General features: G+C 41.1%; 1 protein-coding gene across 3 annotated transcripts in view; it reads left to right on the plus strand.

Annotated features, from left to right (window-relative positions):
* PLA2G4A (phospholipase A2 group IVA) overlaps positions 1–15,466 on the plus strand; it is a 220,353-nt gene that overhangs the window by 53,456 nt on the left and 151,431 nt on the right. For 2 of the 3 annotated variants that reach the window (XM_030207544.1, XM_030207545.1), the window contains 2 exons: positions 1,049–1,197; positions 13,612–13,725. In XM_030207544.1, the coding sequence (XP_030063404.1) occupies positions 1,049–1,197; positions 13,612–13,725 (263 nt within the window). Of the gene's footprint in view, positions 1–1,048; positions 1,198–13,611; positions 13,726–15,466 lie in introns of those variants that run through there. The other variant, XM_030207546.1, reaches the window with a different exon arrangement.

Below are 15,466 nucleotides of genomic sequence, written 5' to 3' on the forward strand. Positions count from 1 at the left end.
AGGCCTTGAGATAATGGCGGCCGGCGCTGGTTTTCTTTTTTTCTTTGGGGGGGGGGGGGGGGGCTAGACCTTGCATTGAGGAATAATTTCTTGCTCCTTATATTAGGCCTGTCTTCCCTTCTTCCTGCCCCATGATACCAGCATTTCTTCCTACCCCCACAACCCATTCCACCATCACTTACTCTAACCCTCCTTCCCCGAGTCCAGTGTCTCTCCATCTCTCTTCTGCCGGTCGGGTCTCTTTCCTCCCTGTTCTCTGTTGCTTCCCCCCTTTGTGGGTCCATCTCTCTCCCTACCTGCCTCACTCTCACCTGTTGCTCTTATAAATTGCTTGTCTTCCCAGCAGTGATTCAGTCAAGCTACCTCCAGCCAGCCCTGGGGGCCTTCTCTCTGCTGCAAAAAGTGACTTCTGCAGTAATCTAAGCCATATTGTACCATAGCTTAGTAATATCCCCCTAATTGGACTTGGGAGCTTTGTTATGTTCAAGGTTTCAATTAATCTTAAATGTCTTTTGATGGATGAGGCTTAATTTGAGAAACTGGCTGAGCCTTACTTAATGATCTATCCCAATCGAATCCATTTTATGTCCCTTTATGATTACTCTAATATCATTGATCTAATGCTTGCTATGTTATTTATAATTGTTTAAGCTACATAGAGCCAGATTGTTGTTTGGATTTTTATGGGATATAAATATTAATAAATGAATTGAAATGAAAATTATTAATTTTAATAATAAAGTAACTCCCAAAGCGCATGACGCATCCTGTAACTAAAACCTACTTCACTTAAATGCATATTTGTTCCATGCTTAGAGCCTACAGTTTTCCACCTGTTATTTTTTAAAATTAAAGGCAGCATTCACTGTTGGTCCTTTTCCAGCACTTTTCTAGAGTAATCTACTTGTCCCTCGGCTCTCATAATTGTTTATTGTCTCTCATTTATGGTTGATGACTGTGGTGGTGGTGGTGGATGGGGGGTATACAGGTAGTGATGTAGCTGGAAAGATCAACCTCATTATCTCTTTACTGTTTTGTTTTCTTCCAGTTGACACACCAGACCCCTATGTGGAGCTTTTCATTTCGTCAGCTATAGATGGCAGAAAGAAAACAAAATATTTTGACAATATCATAAATCCAGTGTGGAATGAGACTTTCGAGTTTATTTTGGACCCTAATCAGGAGAACATATTGGAGGTAAATTGAGCCTGCCATGAGTGGGAAAGCGCAGGGTACAAAATTTAACAAAAAAAAAAAACAACAACAAAAAAAATATATAGCCTGAAGTCTTAATCTTGTCTTTAGGGCAGGGTCAACTCATTGTTTGACCCTAGGGAAGTAAGCACATTGGGTTCCTTATTGTAATATAAGTACATTTCAGGGGCGTAGCCACGGGTGGGCCTGGATGGGCCCAGGCCCACCCACTTTCCCTCCAGGCCCGCCCAGGCGCCCGTTCACATCCTTCTTCGCTCGCTGCTCCCAGGCTCCGCTTCATCGCTCTGCATTCTTCTTCTCGCCTGTCGCGCGGTGCTGCCATTCATGCAGGCGGCTGCTCTCTCCCCTGCCGCGTCTATCCGGTCCTAACAGGAAGTGCATCAGAGGATCGGATGGATGCAGCAGGGGGAAGCGCGGCTGCCTGTGTGAATGGCGGTGCTGTGTGCAGCGTGGCGGGCGAGAGGAAGAGTGCAGGGAGTGACGATCATTTGGTGAAGCGGAGCCTGGGGAGAGGTGCACATAGCTACATTTGGGGCTCAGCCAAGGTACCGGGCAGGCAGCGGAGCAGAGGGAGAAATCTTGTATAGTGGGAGGAGAGGGAGAAATGCTGCCTGGAGGGAGAGGGGGATAGGGACAAGAGAGATGGGGTGGATGGAGAAGGAGAAATGTTGCATGGAGGGGGAGGGAGAACACAGGGAGAAATGTTGGACACAGGTGAAGAGGAGGGAGAGATGGTGCATGAGGGTGGAGGGAAGGAAGAGAGAGAGAGACAGGGGGGGCAAGAAAGGGAGAAATCTTGTATATGGGGGTGGAGGGGAGGGAGAGATGGTGCAGAGAGAAGAGAGGGAGAAATGTTGGGCATGACAGTGGATGGGAAGAAGGGAGACATGCTGTATGGGAGGAGGAGAAAGAGATATTGGACCTGGGGCACAAGGGAGGGGGAGACAGAGATGGTGGACAGTGGGAGAGAGACAGAAATGTTGGACATGGTGGAGGAAGGAAGAGAATGCTGCATGGGAAGGAGGGGGAAGACCGATATTGGATCTGGGGTACAAGGGAGGGGGAAAGAAGGATGTGGACAATGGGAGAGAGGGGGAGATGTAGGCCATGGGGTTGGATGAGAGGCAAGGGAGATTCATAGGAGAGGGGAGAGAGGGAGATATTGGATCCAGGAGCAAATGAGAATGATGGAGAGATGCCAGACAATGGGAGTGAGGGAAGAGAGAGGGAGAAATGCTGGATCATGGGGGACAGGGGAGGAGAGAAGAGAAGGGACAGGGAGCTAGAAGGGTGGATGGAGGAAGATGCTGGGAATGGTGGAACCATGTGGGAGATGCTGGAGGGGGGAGGAGGAAGAGGGTGGCAAGGAAATGGATGAGAGGATAGTGATTACAGAAGATAGAAATATAGTAATGGGGAGTAGATTAAAGATAAAAGGGAATGGCTGGGGAAGGAGTGAGTTGGGTAATGGGAGAGCTAGTGGGAGAGAGAAGAAGATGACGATCTGATAGGCAGCTGTAAAGTAAAAAGAAGGAGAAAGGCGAGAAAGAGAGTAAAATTTGAGTTGACAGAGAGGCAGAAAATAAAAAAAAAAGAGGAAGCAGCTAAAAAGGAATGATCAGTATGTCAGAGGTAGATGTAGTGAGGGAATAGACAGTAGAGAGGAGAAAAGACAAATGCACAGCAGTTACTTGAAGGAGAATTAGTAGACGCCAGGAAATTAGAAGCAACATAATGGAAAAATAAAATGTCCAGACATCAAAGGTAGAAAAAAGCATTTTATTTTGAATGTTTAAATGGAATATGTTAGCTTTGTGAAAAGTGCATAGCAAATGTCTTTGCATTGTGTTCAGTACAAAGGAAATGCATTTTTGTTTTTATTTCTTCAGGGTTGTAGTACATGATAAGTTTAACTTCTTGGGGTTCTTAATTCAATTTTTGTGTAAATATTTTTATTTCTAACTTGTGATCCCTTGTTCTGTTTTTGGTGAGGGTCTGTCAGTGTGATAGTAATGGCAGGTACAGAAATCGGAAGGGAGGCAGGGAAGAGAGGGGATTGGAGAGAGTGCCCTCCTTTATTTTCTGACCTGGGCCAGAGCATGTCTAACACTGGCCCTTACCCTTGCTTTATAGCTGGTGGGGCTCCCCAAGCATCCCAGCTGAGGACCTCCTCCAAAGGCAGTCAGAACTCCCTTCTACCAAGCTCTGCAGTTGGCAACAGCATCTTTGAATTACTGACAACTAAGGATGCAAGGGGTGCCAGCTTTGGTCACTTAGGGATGTTGCTGCTGCCTGCCAAGCTTGGTAAAGACGTTCTGGCCACTTTCAGAGGAAGTCTTCAGCTGACAGAGTTTGAGGATCCTCATTAGCTAAAGTATTTATATTTTGAGGTGAAGGTAGGGCGAGGCAGAGAAACTTTTGTGCCACCCACTTTGGGCTCAGGCCCACCCAAAATTGGTTTTCTGGCTATGCCACTGGTACATTTTAAAACTCCTACAAACAGGGCTCCATATGGTTCTGTCTGCAGAGGAAAACTAGGAGAGAAGGGAGCAGCAGGTAAGAAGTGCTGTTTACCAACTCCTCATGTCAGCTTGATGAAGATGTGCAGGGAGTGTGGAGAACAGAGGAACCTGCTATGGCAAAAACTGCCTTGGGAGCCACTGAATTAGCATATATGAGAGGGCCTCTCCTACATGTTTGAGGCCTGAGCAAGTGCTTAGTTTGCCTATGCCTTAATCTTGCCCATTTGGGTTCAAACCAATAGTAAATCAAATCCAGGCCAGTAGTGTCTTGGTACAGATGATCTTAATGGAAAGATCCTTTCTGTTGTTCATTACCAGATATGAGACATAATTATTCTCATTTCTGCCTAGCTAGCTAATCAATGTTATTTAATTTATCTTTTGTCTTTAATTAGTATGTTCTATAATTCATACCTTAACTACAGTTAATTTTAGCTTTGTATTATAGTCAGGTTTGTGTTAAATCCATTTGATAGTCAGGTTTTAATAATGTATTACATAATACTCAGTCCATGCGTAGGACAACCTAGAGGATTAAAAACTGTTAGCTGGACTCTTGAAGATAAAAAGGAGATATTGTACTGCTATTATTATGCTATAAACTCTGTATTTGATTACAGTGGGTATACAAAGAGAGCTCGTCGGAAAATAAAGGAAAGTGGAAATATATCGAAGGACAAGCTTCAAAAGGCAACCGATGCCAATCTATGATCCTTGATTGGAGAGATTAAAGAATAGTACCTGAGTGAGGATATCTTGAAATAGCTGACTGATGCCGTAGAATGAGAACTAGGGAGAAAGGGGATTCAAAAAGGAGTAAGGAAGGAAAAGTGGCACAGCAGCCACAGAATTTGGAAGGAGCAATGGGAAAGGCTTCTGTAATAGATGAGGAGGAGATAAAGAGAGGAGTTCCAGAAATACAAATTAGCATGATAAATGAAGGACAGAGACAGTGGTCAACTGAAGAGAAAGAAGAATTGCAGAAGGAACCAGAAGTGGAAAAATTAGTAATTAAACTTTTGGCATATAAAGTTATAGATAAATATGCTGGGCTCCAGGAGAGAGAAAGGTTACCTAAGTTGAATGTAACAACTAGAGTAAAGAGTATAATAAATACGATTAATACAGTCATTATCTGTATAAAAAGACAACCTTTGAATATTATGGTAATTAGTCAAATACACTATGGCTAATTAACCAAAATTATTAAGAGAGTGTTTTACCATAGATGATCCTGGTCCAAAAGAGAAAGACAACTTCTCCTTTGAAAACTTGTTTTGAGGGAAAAATAAAATCTTTGTGAATGGAGGTGTCCTTGATAGGTGGGTACCCAAAAAGATCATGATCACTAAAGATACTCAGGAAGATCCAAAATACTGTATCAAATTGAAACATGCTACATTAATGGAGGACGATCTTAAATTCATATGTTCTAATAATAAATTGAAAGTAACAGCTGAAACACAAAAATTGCAGGGATATTAAATTATGTAGAGAAAACCCAAAACAATTTTATTGGGAACTGGGAAAGAACATCAGTACAATGAAAATATCAACAACTAAAGTTCAGACAGAAACATTCTAGAGAAAGTTTTATATAAGGACCCTCTAGAACATAACCGAAATGCAGAATGGCTATCCTGTATATAAGAGAATTTGATGCAGGTAAATATTTCCTCTTTGGAATTACCTAAAGTAATAAAAGAAGAGTTGGAAAACAGGTTAAAAAGACCCCCAAATAGAAGAGTCTTAGTCCAGATGGAGTGACCAATTTTTAGTTCAAACATTTAACATCCCTCCACCAAGACATGATGTAATGCAAAAATCAATTGATCAGGCAGCAAGATTTGACACCATATTGGCTACTAACAGACAGAACACTTCTTCTTCCTAAGGGAGATCCAAGTAACATTCCTAAAAATTATAGATCGATAACTTGTTCTACAGTCTATTAACTGATCACTGCAGTAGATGCTGGTAGAATATACGATCATATAGACTATATTAACATCTTGGCTCTGCTAAACGCGTTGTGATTGGCTCAGGGACTTCCAGGTCTCTCATCTTAGTGAAGCACTGCCAAAAAATACGTTTTTTTTTTTTTAGTTCCAATATTTTTATTGTGTTTTATAAATGATAACAAATGGCTAAAATAAAGCAATTAGCCAGCTTAACAAGTTAACAGTAACAAGCATCAGCATACATGTTCAAGTTAGGGCAAGTCAGGGATTATTTCAATAACATCATAATCATAAGTCACAGGAGTAATACATAATTTCAATTCTGACAAAGGTTATTACGTAGTGGGTTTAGTAAAGGAAACCATATTTTGTTGTACTTAACAAGTGAGTTATGTTTTTCAGCCGCAGCATATTCATATTTAGCTAAAATACACACAGAATTCCACCATGATAAATAAGTTACTTTGTCAAGAGCTTTCCAACAAAAGAAAAGTGTTCTAAGGGCTTGATGTAACATTAAATCCAGTAATTGTGCTTGATATTTGTCTATTGATGATTGTAACATTAGTGATCCACATATAACTATATTATATGATAAAACATCTTGAATATTCAAGGTGGAAGATATTGTGTCCCATACAGAATTCCAATATTCTTGAATATATGGGCAAGAATAGATGATATGTTTAAGATTTCCAACATCTTTTTCACAGGTCCAGCATTTATTCGCACTGTTTTTTGGTTTTATTGTGTTCAATCTGGCAAGTTTAGCAGGAGTCCATAGGGCTCTTTGTGCTAAGTAGAACATAGATTGTGAAATGGACACTGATTTGGTGGTATGAGTAATTTTAAACCAAAAGTTTTCCAAAGTTTTTTCATCTAGTTGGGCATTTAGATCACATTCCCATGATTGCATGGTATTAGTAGGTTCTTTGAATTTAGCTAACTAGTATTTTGTACCATTTAGATGCGACTTTTTTGGAAGTCATAAAAGACTTGCAAAGTTGCCAACAAGAAGGGTAATCAGTAGTTAATTTTTTTATATCTACGGAGTTAGTTACACAGTGTTTGAGTCGAACCCATTTATAGTATTGAGAACTTTTAAGACCATATTTTATACTTATTTGGGCAAAAGGTAGCCAAGAATTATCTTTTATAACATCATTGAGAGTCCATGTGCCAGCTTTTTTCCAAGTATTCCAATTTATGCAACAATTATTAATTTTGAATTTTGGATTGTTCCAAATTGGGACGTACATAGTATGTGTTATGAGATGTGTGACAACTGAATCAAGTTCATTAAAAACAGTTCTAAGAGTTTTAAACAAAACATTAGAAGAAACATTAGTCTTTTGAGACCAAGGGAAGAAATGTGTGGGTGTGTCTGGTTGCTTTAGCATTTCAATCTGGAACCATGGTGAGGTGTTGAGTTGTTCCTTATCATTCATAAATGCTGAGTTTTGCTTTAGGAGAAAAGATATGTGATAATCATAGAAACTAGGAAAATTGACACCACCTTTTAGTGGACAGGCCTTCAATTTTTTAACTGAAATTCTAGGTGTTTTATTATTCCATAAAAATTGTACTAATTTAGCTTCAACCTTCTTATATGTTGTTGGATTTAGTAACATAGGTAGCATGATAAGAATGTAGTTAATTTTTGGCACTATCATCATTTTTATGGTTTCTAGTCTACCCCACCAATTAAGCCTTAATGGTGACCATTTTTGAGTTAGTAATTCAGTAATTTTAATTATATTTTCAGAGTTATATTTAATAGTGTCCTCAATAGTGGGGCCAAATAAAACTCCCAAATACTTAATTTGATTATCATTCCATTGAAAATTATATTATTGAATAATATGTTTCAGATGAACACAATTTATGGGCAAAAGTTCCGTTTTTGTGGTATTTAATTTATAACCGGATATTTTGGCATATTTAGATATTAAACACAGTATGTGAGGGATTGATGTAGGAGAGGTGAATAGTAGGACATCATCTGCATACGCAGCTAATTTAATGATTTGTTGACCGATTTTAACGCCACTGATAAGGGGGTGTTGACGAATCGCTGTTAATAATGGTTCAAGGGCTAAATTAAATAATAATGGAGATAAGGGACAACCTCTTATCTCCATTATTATTTAAAAAAGACGTTTTTATTATTGCGGGGGGGGGGAGGCGGCCAAAATGGGCGCCCATCGCAAAAAAACATCCATTTTGGCCGTCATTCCCCCCCCCCCCCCCCCCCGCAATAATAAAAATGTCTTTTTTGGCAGTGCTTCACTCAGCTGAGAGACCTGGAAGTCTCTGAACCAATCACAGCACGTTTAGCTGTGCTAAACGTGTTGTGATTGGCTCAGGGACTTCCAGGTCTCTCAGCTGAGTGAAGCACTGCCAAAAAATAAATTTTTATTATTGCAGGGGGGGGGGGGGGGAGGCGGCCAAAATGGGCGTTTTTTTGGATGGGCGTCCTCAACTGCACTGTCCTCTGGATTCGAGCCGCATCGGAGGGGGTGAGCAGCGCGGCGTCTTCGGGCGGCACAGGGAGGCGTATTTGGCATGCGCAGAGCAGCCAGCATAACACTTGGCTGCTCTGCGCATGCTCGACCGGCCGATTGGCCAACTGTTTAACGATGGAATAGGGAATGCAAGTGAGCTACAACGAGCAGCTCATTTGCATTCCTTTTCCTTAATGCATGCCCATTCCTTACCGATTCGCTAAGGGAATCGGTAAGGGAAGGGCTCTATCAATTGTTTAGTGCATCAAGCCCTTAGTATTACATGGATTAACTATAAAAAAGCCTTTGATAGTGTCTCACATTCCTGGATAATAAATTGTCTTGAAATGTACAAAACAAACCCTGAATTTAATACGTTAAGTCCACTGTGAAAATTTGGCAAACTATGCTCCACTTCCAATATGCAGATGGACAGTTTGTCATTCCTAACATCAAGATCCAACAAGGCATGTTCAGTGCGAAAACCTTACAATACAGTTACTCATCTCCCAATACTATTAACAACTCAAAGGGAAGAACACATCTATTTCCACACTAATATTCAGTATTGACTTCTTTCACACCCCAGTCTGTGACTCGCCTGCCTCCTTGTTGGTTTAAATGAAAATATTAAATATATTTTATTTTACTATAATTGATTTAAACTTCTTTGTATATTCTCTTTTATTTAAGTATAAAATCCACACTTATCTTAAGTGGAATCAAAAGGACCCGTCACCAACAAGGGACATGTCTTTCCATTGGCTGTGTCAGGGAGCGGTCCTATAACATAAAATTAACAAAAACCCATTGTACCCATAAAGGTGAAACCCACCTAATATATTGTGCTTTCTTCACCTTCATGTTCAGTATTTAAAATGGTGATCCAAGCACAGAGTCTGTTTATATAATGTTACATGACATCGAGAAGCCAATCGGCTCATCACTTTAAGGATCTCCAATCCATTTCAAGATTGAGCTCCCTGGGGTGAATTGTGTCCAAAAAAAATAAAACATCACACTTACTGTTTATAGATTACATGAAACTCTATCGTTCCAGTGACCAGCAATTAGGGGGAAAACTTTGAGTGGTGAAAAGTTTTTCAGATGACATCAAGTGAACTTTTCATCTGGACAAATGTGCTAAAGTGACTCTCTATAGGGAAAAGTTGAGTAAAACTGAAAACATGTCTCTGAATGATAACTGAGATAAAGAAACTTGAACAGGAAGGCGTTTGTCAGTATGAAAGAGTGGAGGAAGCAACAACTATCAAGCAGAAATCGCTGTGAGAAAAAAATAGGTAAATAATATAGGAGACTAAAACTGATACTGAAGAGTGTAACATCACAGAAAAAGAAACTGGCTATTAATCAACTGGCACGTCCAACACTCTCAGATATTTTAGTATTGCAGACTGACCTTTTAAAGACCTGGAAAAATTAGATGTGAGAACGAGAGAACTCCATGCCAATGAGGTCATCTATAAGTATTAGTGTATGCCAAGGCTGTACATTCCTAGAGCTGAAGGAGGAATGGGTCTAATAGAAATAGATTAAACCTATCCAGGCTTACTTAATGGCATCATCAGATCGCAATGCACAAAATGTGTTGAAATATGAAAGACAACTTTGAGAATCCAGATCCATTATTAAACTTGGACAAACATTCCGATGAGTAGAAAGAATAGGTGAAAATTCATCGGTATCAAAAGGGAAAAAAGCAACAGAATTTGTGAAGGAAGAGAAAAAAAAAACTTCAAGGAATTGGATCAGCAAGGGACAAACAACAAGGATAAGTACAGCGATAAATACAAAGAATTACTCCGGGGAACTATTCATGGATCAAAATCGGACACTTGAATGGTTAAGGAGAGGTGAATTGAAACCTAAGGATCAATGATTGATAGTTGCAGCCCAGGACAGCGGATTATGGACAAGATGATTTGCAGCAAGCATTGAAAAAACTAATGCAACAGACATCTATAAATTCTGTAAGAAAGAACTAGAAACAGTTACTCATCTTGTGGCTGGCTATGGAGTGCTGATGACGGAAATTTTATATAGAAAGATACAACAAGTTGGCATGTCTCATTCATTGGAAACTTTGTAAGCATTACAACATCAGTGAACCAGAAAAGTATTGAGATCATGGCCCGAAGAGAATTGTGGAAAATGAAGAGGTTATGAATGACAACCTGGGACACCCCCATTGTGACTGATAAAAAGCTGGATGTAAGAAAACTGGATATAGTAGTAAAAGAGAAAAAAAAAACACCAGAATAACATTGATTATAGAAGTGTGAGTCCTAAGCAGTTACTTGGTGAATCACATGGAGAGAAGAAACATGATTTATTTATTTATTTGTAGCATTTGTATCCCACATTTTCCCATGAATTTGCAGGCTCAATGTGGCTTACATTTGCCGTAGTGGCAATTGCCATTTCCGGTTAACAGAATTACAAATGGTATTGCATTAAGGTGTGTACATTTTTCTCCCACTGTGGTGCCTCTTGCAGCACCAATTGTCTCTCCGGTGTATCCCGTTAAAGGATACACCTACTATCTTCTCTCTCCGGTGTATCCCGTTGGAGGATACACCCTGCTCTTCCTGATCCAATGATCTGGGCCTCCTGGCCATCAAAGCCAGGAGACAAGCTGTGACTCAGCTACCATGCGACATATGACTCTTGGTTACATTTTAATTTTACACTAAGCTGTTTCACTTAACGCTTTCCACATTTATCAGTTTGTCTATTCATCGGCTGTGTACCCGTCGCTGTGGCAGTATCACTGCTGTAACTTTATGCCCAGCTGCGACAGCTACTCAGCTCGGGGTGGGTGGGTTGGGTCAGTGCTGCTTCCTGTGTTGGCTGGCTCAAAGAGGCTGTCTGATCCCTCACTGCAGTGGGAGACCAAGAAAATATGATAGAAAGATACAGAAACATTTCCTATAGTTTGGGCTGCCACTTCCAAGTGCAGCTGGATAAGTTACCTATACATATTACACCTTATGAACTCCAGAAAGAGCTCTCTGTGACGCAATGCAAGTACCAGTGGTGTAGCCACGGGTGGGCTTTGAACTCAGTTCCACCCAGCAGCGGCACAGTAGCGAGGAATCCCCAAACCTCGCCAGCTGAAGGTTCTGTCCCTCCAGGAGATCGGGGTGGGGGTGGGGGGTCACTTAACTCCATCCATTTCCTTGACCGCCCCCCCCCCCCCCAAGTACCTTTAAATTGTTTAGATCTTCTCTGGCAGTGAGCAGCAACACATTTCCCCTGCTCACACCAACCCGAGCCTTCCCTCTGACACAGCTTTCTGTTTGAAGGACTGGAAGTTGCGTCAGAGGGAAGACTTGGAGCCTGTGTGAGCAAGAGGAGTGAGTTGCTGCTCGCTGCCAGTAAAGAACTAAGGATTTAAAGGTACCGGGGAAGGAGACGGGGGAAATGGAGTTAAGTGACACCCTTCCCCCCGATTGCTTAGGGGATAGAGAGATGTCAGGTGGGGAAGGGGAAGGGCGGTGGGGGACAGGGTTGTCGTGCCCACCCACTTTGGGCTGAGGCCCACCAAAAATTGTATGTCTGGCTATGCTCCTGGCAAGTACTACAGCGTTCATTAACCTATGAATTAGCACACTTATAGGGGAAGTTATCAACATACGCTACCATTAAGTCGAGTTATTTTACCCCAAGTCATGCTATTATAGCACATAGTTCCATTTTATGCAGGAACCCTGTGTTAAAATATCTTGACTTGGGGTAAAATAAACCGTCGTATGGTAGCCTCTTTTGAAAACTTCCTACCCCTAGTCAATTTTCATATGCCAAAAATTCACATAGTTTAAAATATATTTTTTAATGAAAAACTGAAAAATCTGAAGATTTTGAAAAAAAGGTCAAAGGAACTTAAAACAAACTAGAAATGTTTACATTTTCCATCCGTAGTTTATGCCAGCTTTGAAGTACATTTTCAGCTGTAGGTGGAAATGTATCTTTGGAGAGCACACTTGGGGAGGGGGAAATTCTATAAGTAGGTGCCTCCATGTAGATGCCCTGAGGGCAGGCAGTAGGAGTGTATTCTATAATGAACCTAGGCACCTAAGTTTTATTATAGAACTAGGAAAAAATGCCGGTTTCGGAGCGCAATGAAACGGGCGCTAGCAAGGGGCCCCCTCCCTCTGTCCCTCCGAGCTACTTGCCTTGTTAGTTGTTCGCTGTGGCATTTCTGTTTCGGCCCTCGAGTGTCATAGCTCCGCCCTCGACATCATGACGTTTTGACGCGAGGGCGGTGCAGACACTCCAGGGCACACCGGATATCTCGGGCGCCTCAGCTTCCATGGAGGCTTCAGAACGTTGGGGTTGCCTTTTATATAGAGAGATACTAGTGTAATCCAGTTTCGATGAGCCTGCACTTACACAACCCATATAGTTGGCATAAGTGTGGCAAGGACATATTTAACTTGCAGTATTCTATAACTTATAAGTGTAAGTTAGAACCCTATCTGTCTCATCCATTCTCCACCCCTATGAACGTCCCCTTACAAAAACCCCATATCTAAGTTAAGCAGGTATTTGCAGAATAGTACTTCAATAGAATATTGACATATATGTGTGTATGTGTGCACCTACTTTATTAATTTATAATTTGATATATTGCTGTAACTGATGGACAGATCAAAACGGGTTTACAAGCGAAATAAAAAAGCAAAGAAAATGAAATACAGTATTCAATAGGAAAGTAAAACATACATACAAGAACAATGCATAAAATGACATCCAATACAAATCCAAGATTCATAAATACTCTCCCCCAGATACCGGTGCCCATGAGAGCTGCATCACTCACTGGAGTATGCCTTCTGGAACAACCATGCCTTCAAAAGCGCTTTGAGGTCTCCTTTTATCAAGCTGTGGCAAAAGGGGACTAGTGCTGGCGTTGGCTCGCGTTTTACACATGTTCCGAGGCCCCCTTTTACTACAGCTGGTAAAAGGGAAGTCTCGCTTTCCTACAGGAAATGGCCGTGCGAAAAGTAAAGCACTTGCTTTGCAGCCATTTTTTCTTTTGGGGGGGGGGGGGGGGAAGCCCTTACTGCCACCTATTTCTATTTAACCAGCCAGGAGCTGTTACTGGCTGGTTAAATAGGAATAAGTATCAGGGGATGGGGAAGGGTATGCATGGAAGACTGAGTTGTTGGGTAGGTGATGATCCTTTGGCTGTCTGTATATGCCACCTTCAGTTTTATCAGAATTAAGCAACATAAATGTGAATATATAAATATGCATCTTCAGTTTTCAACTGAACAGGTTCTTCCTTATCTTAAAACATTTTTATGCTTGATATCATCTGAAAGCAGCCTGCTGGAAGGGGAGTAGCAAGAACTTTTTGAACTGTACATGTCTTTTTATTGTTAGATCACCTTAATGGATGCCAATTATGTGATGGATGAATGTCTTGGCACTGCAACATTTCAGATATCCTCCATGAAAGTGGGAGAAAAGAAGGAGGTTTCGTTTATCTTAAATAAAGTAAGCACTGACATTGTAAAGAATGAAAGTATGAATTACAACTGGACTTTGAGCTAAAATACTTGTGTAGGGCACCAAGAGGATAATGTTTTCTAGGTCATCTATATCTGCCCATTTAAAACTATTGTAGCACTGCCAAAGAAACACGCATATTTGATACCATATGCAAGATAAAATGCTATTTTAAAAATGAAAATGTTAAAAAGTGACATTACTATGGGGTTTGGGCCAGATTCTATATATGGCGCTGAAGCCCCCCCCCCCCCCCCTTAGCGCTATATTATAAACCTCGCTTAAAGTTAGGCACGGTATATAGAATATGCAGGGTGTCCATCCCCATGACTAAAACCTATGCATGATCATAGTAACATAGTAAATGACAGCAGATAAAGACCTGTATGGTCCATCCAGTCTGCCCAACAAGATAAACTCATTTTATATGGTATGTGATACTTTATATGTATACCCTAGTTTGATTTGTCCTTGCCTTTCTCAGGGCACAGACCGTAGAAGTCTGCCCAGTACTGTTCTTGTACTAAGTTCTGAAGCCAACATCGAAGCCCCTTAAAATTTACACTCCAGCCCATACCTATCTATTCAGTCATGATCAGGGCATAGACCATAGAAGTCTGCCCATCTCCCGTTTTGTTTCCAATTACTGTTGTCACCACCCAATCTCTGCTAAGATTCCATGGAACCATTCCTTCTAAACAGGATTCCTTTGTGTTTATCCCACGCATGTTTGAATTCCATTACTATTTTCATCTCCACCACCTGCTGCGGGAGGGCGTTCCACATATCCACCACCCTCTCCGTGAAAAAATACTTCCTCACATTAGTCCTGAGTCTGCCCCCCTTTAACCTCAATTCATGTTCTCTAGTTCTACTGCCTTCCCGTCTCCGGAAAAGGTTCGTTTGCGGATTAATACCTTTCAAATATTTGAACGTCTGTATCATATCACCCCTGTTTCTCCTTTCCTCCAAGGTATACATGTTCAGGTCAGCAAGTCTCCTCGTACAGTTTGCAGCACAAATCCCATACCATTTTCGTAGCTTTTCTTTGCACCTCTTCCAGTCTTTTTACATCTTTAGCAAGGTACGGCCTTCAAATCTGAACACAATACTCCAAGTGGGGCCTCACCAACGGCTTGTAGAGGGGCATCAACACCTCCTTTCTTCTGTTGGTTATACCCCTCTCTGCGGAAGAAAGGAGGTGTTGATGCCCCTCTACAAGTCATTGGTGAGGCCCCACTTGGAGTACTGTGTTCAGTTTTGGGCCAACTAAAACTTGGTGTAAATGCCCACTCCTAACTTAGACATAGATCGGGCATGTTCAGTAACAGTGCATGTAATTTTTAGGAATGCCTATGCCCGTCCCATGGCCCCTGTTTGAGATCCACGCATTAGAATTTACGTGCGCCACTTTACAGATTGTGCGCATAAAGTCGAATTAGTGCCAATTAGTGCAGATAATTGCTTCTTATTGACAAAGTATTGGCACCGATTGGTTATGCAACTAAATTGTGCGCACACTTTGACTGCATTGCCAAATTTGCGTGCACAACTTTGATCACCACTTATAAAATCCAGGCTTTAATGTATAAGTGGTACTACCGATATGTATAAGACAAAATTTCATAACATGCGTTTATTTGGCAAATGTTATAAGCCAACATGCCCAAGAGGAACTGTTCAGATCTATTTCCCTGCACCTAGATTACCAATCCATTAAAAAGGACCA

Source organism: Microcaecilia unicolor, chromosome 6 (assembly GCF_901765095.1).
Source record: "Microcaecilia unicolor chromosome 6, aMicUni1.1, whole genome shotgun sequence".
Taxonomy (NCBI): domain Eukaryota; kingdom Metazoa; phylum Chordata; class Amphibia; order Gymnophiona; family Siphonopidae; genus Microcaecilia; species Microcaecilia unicolor.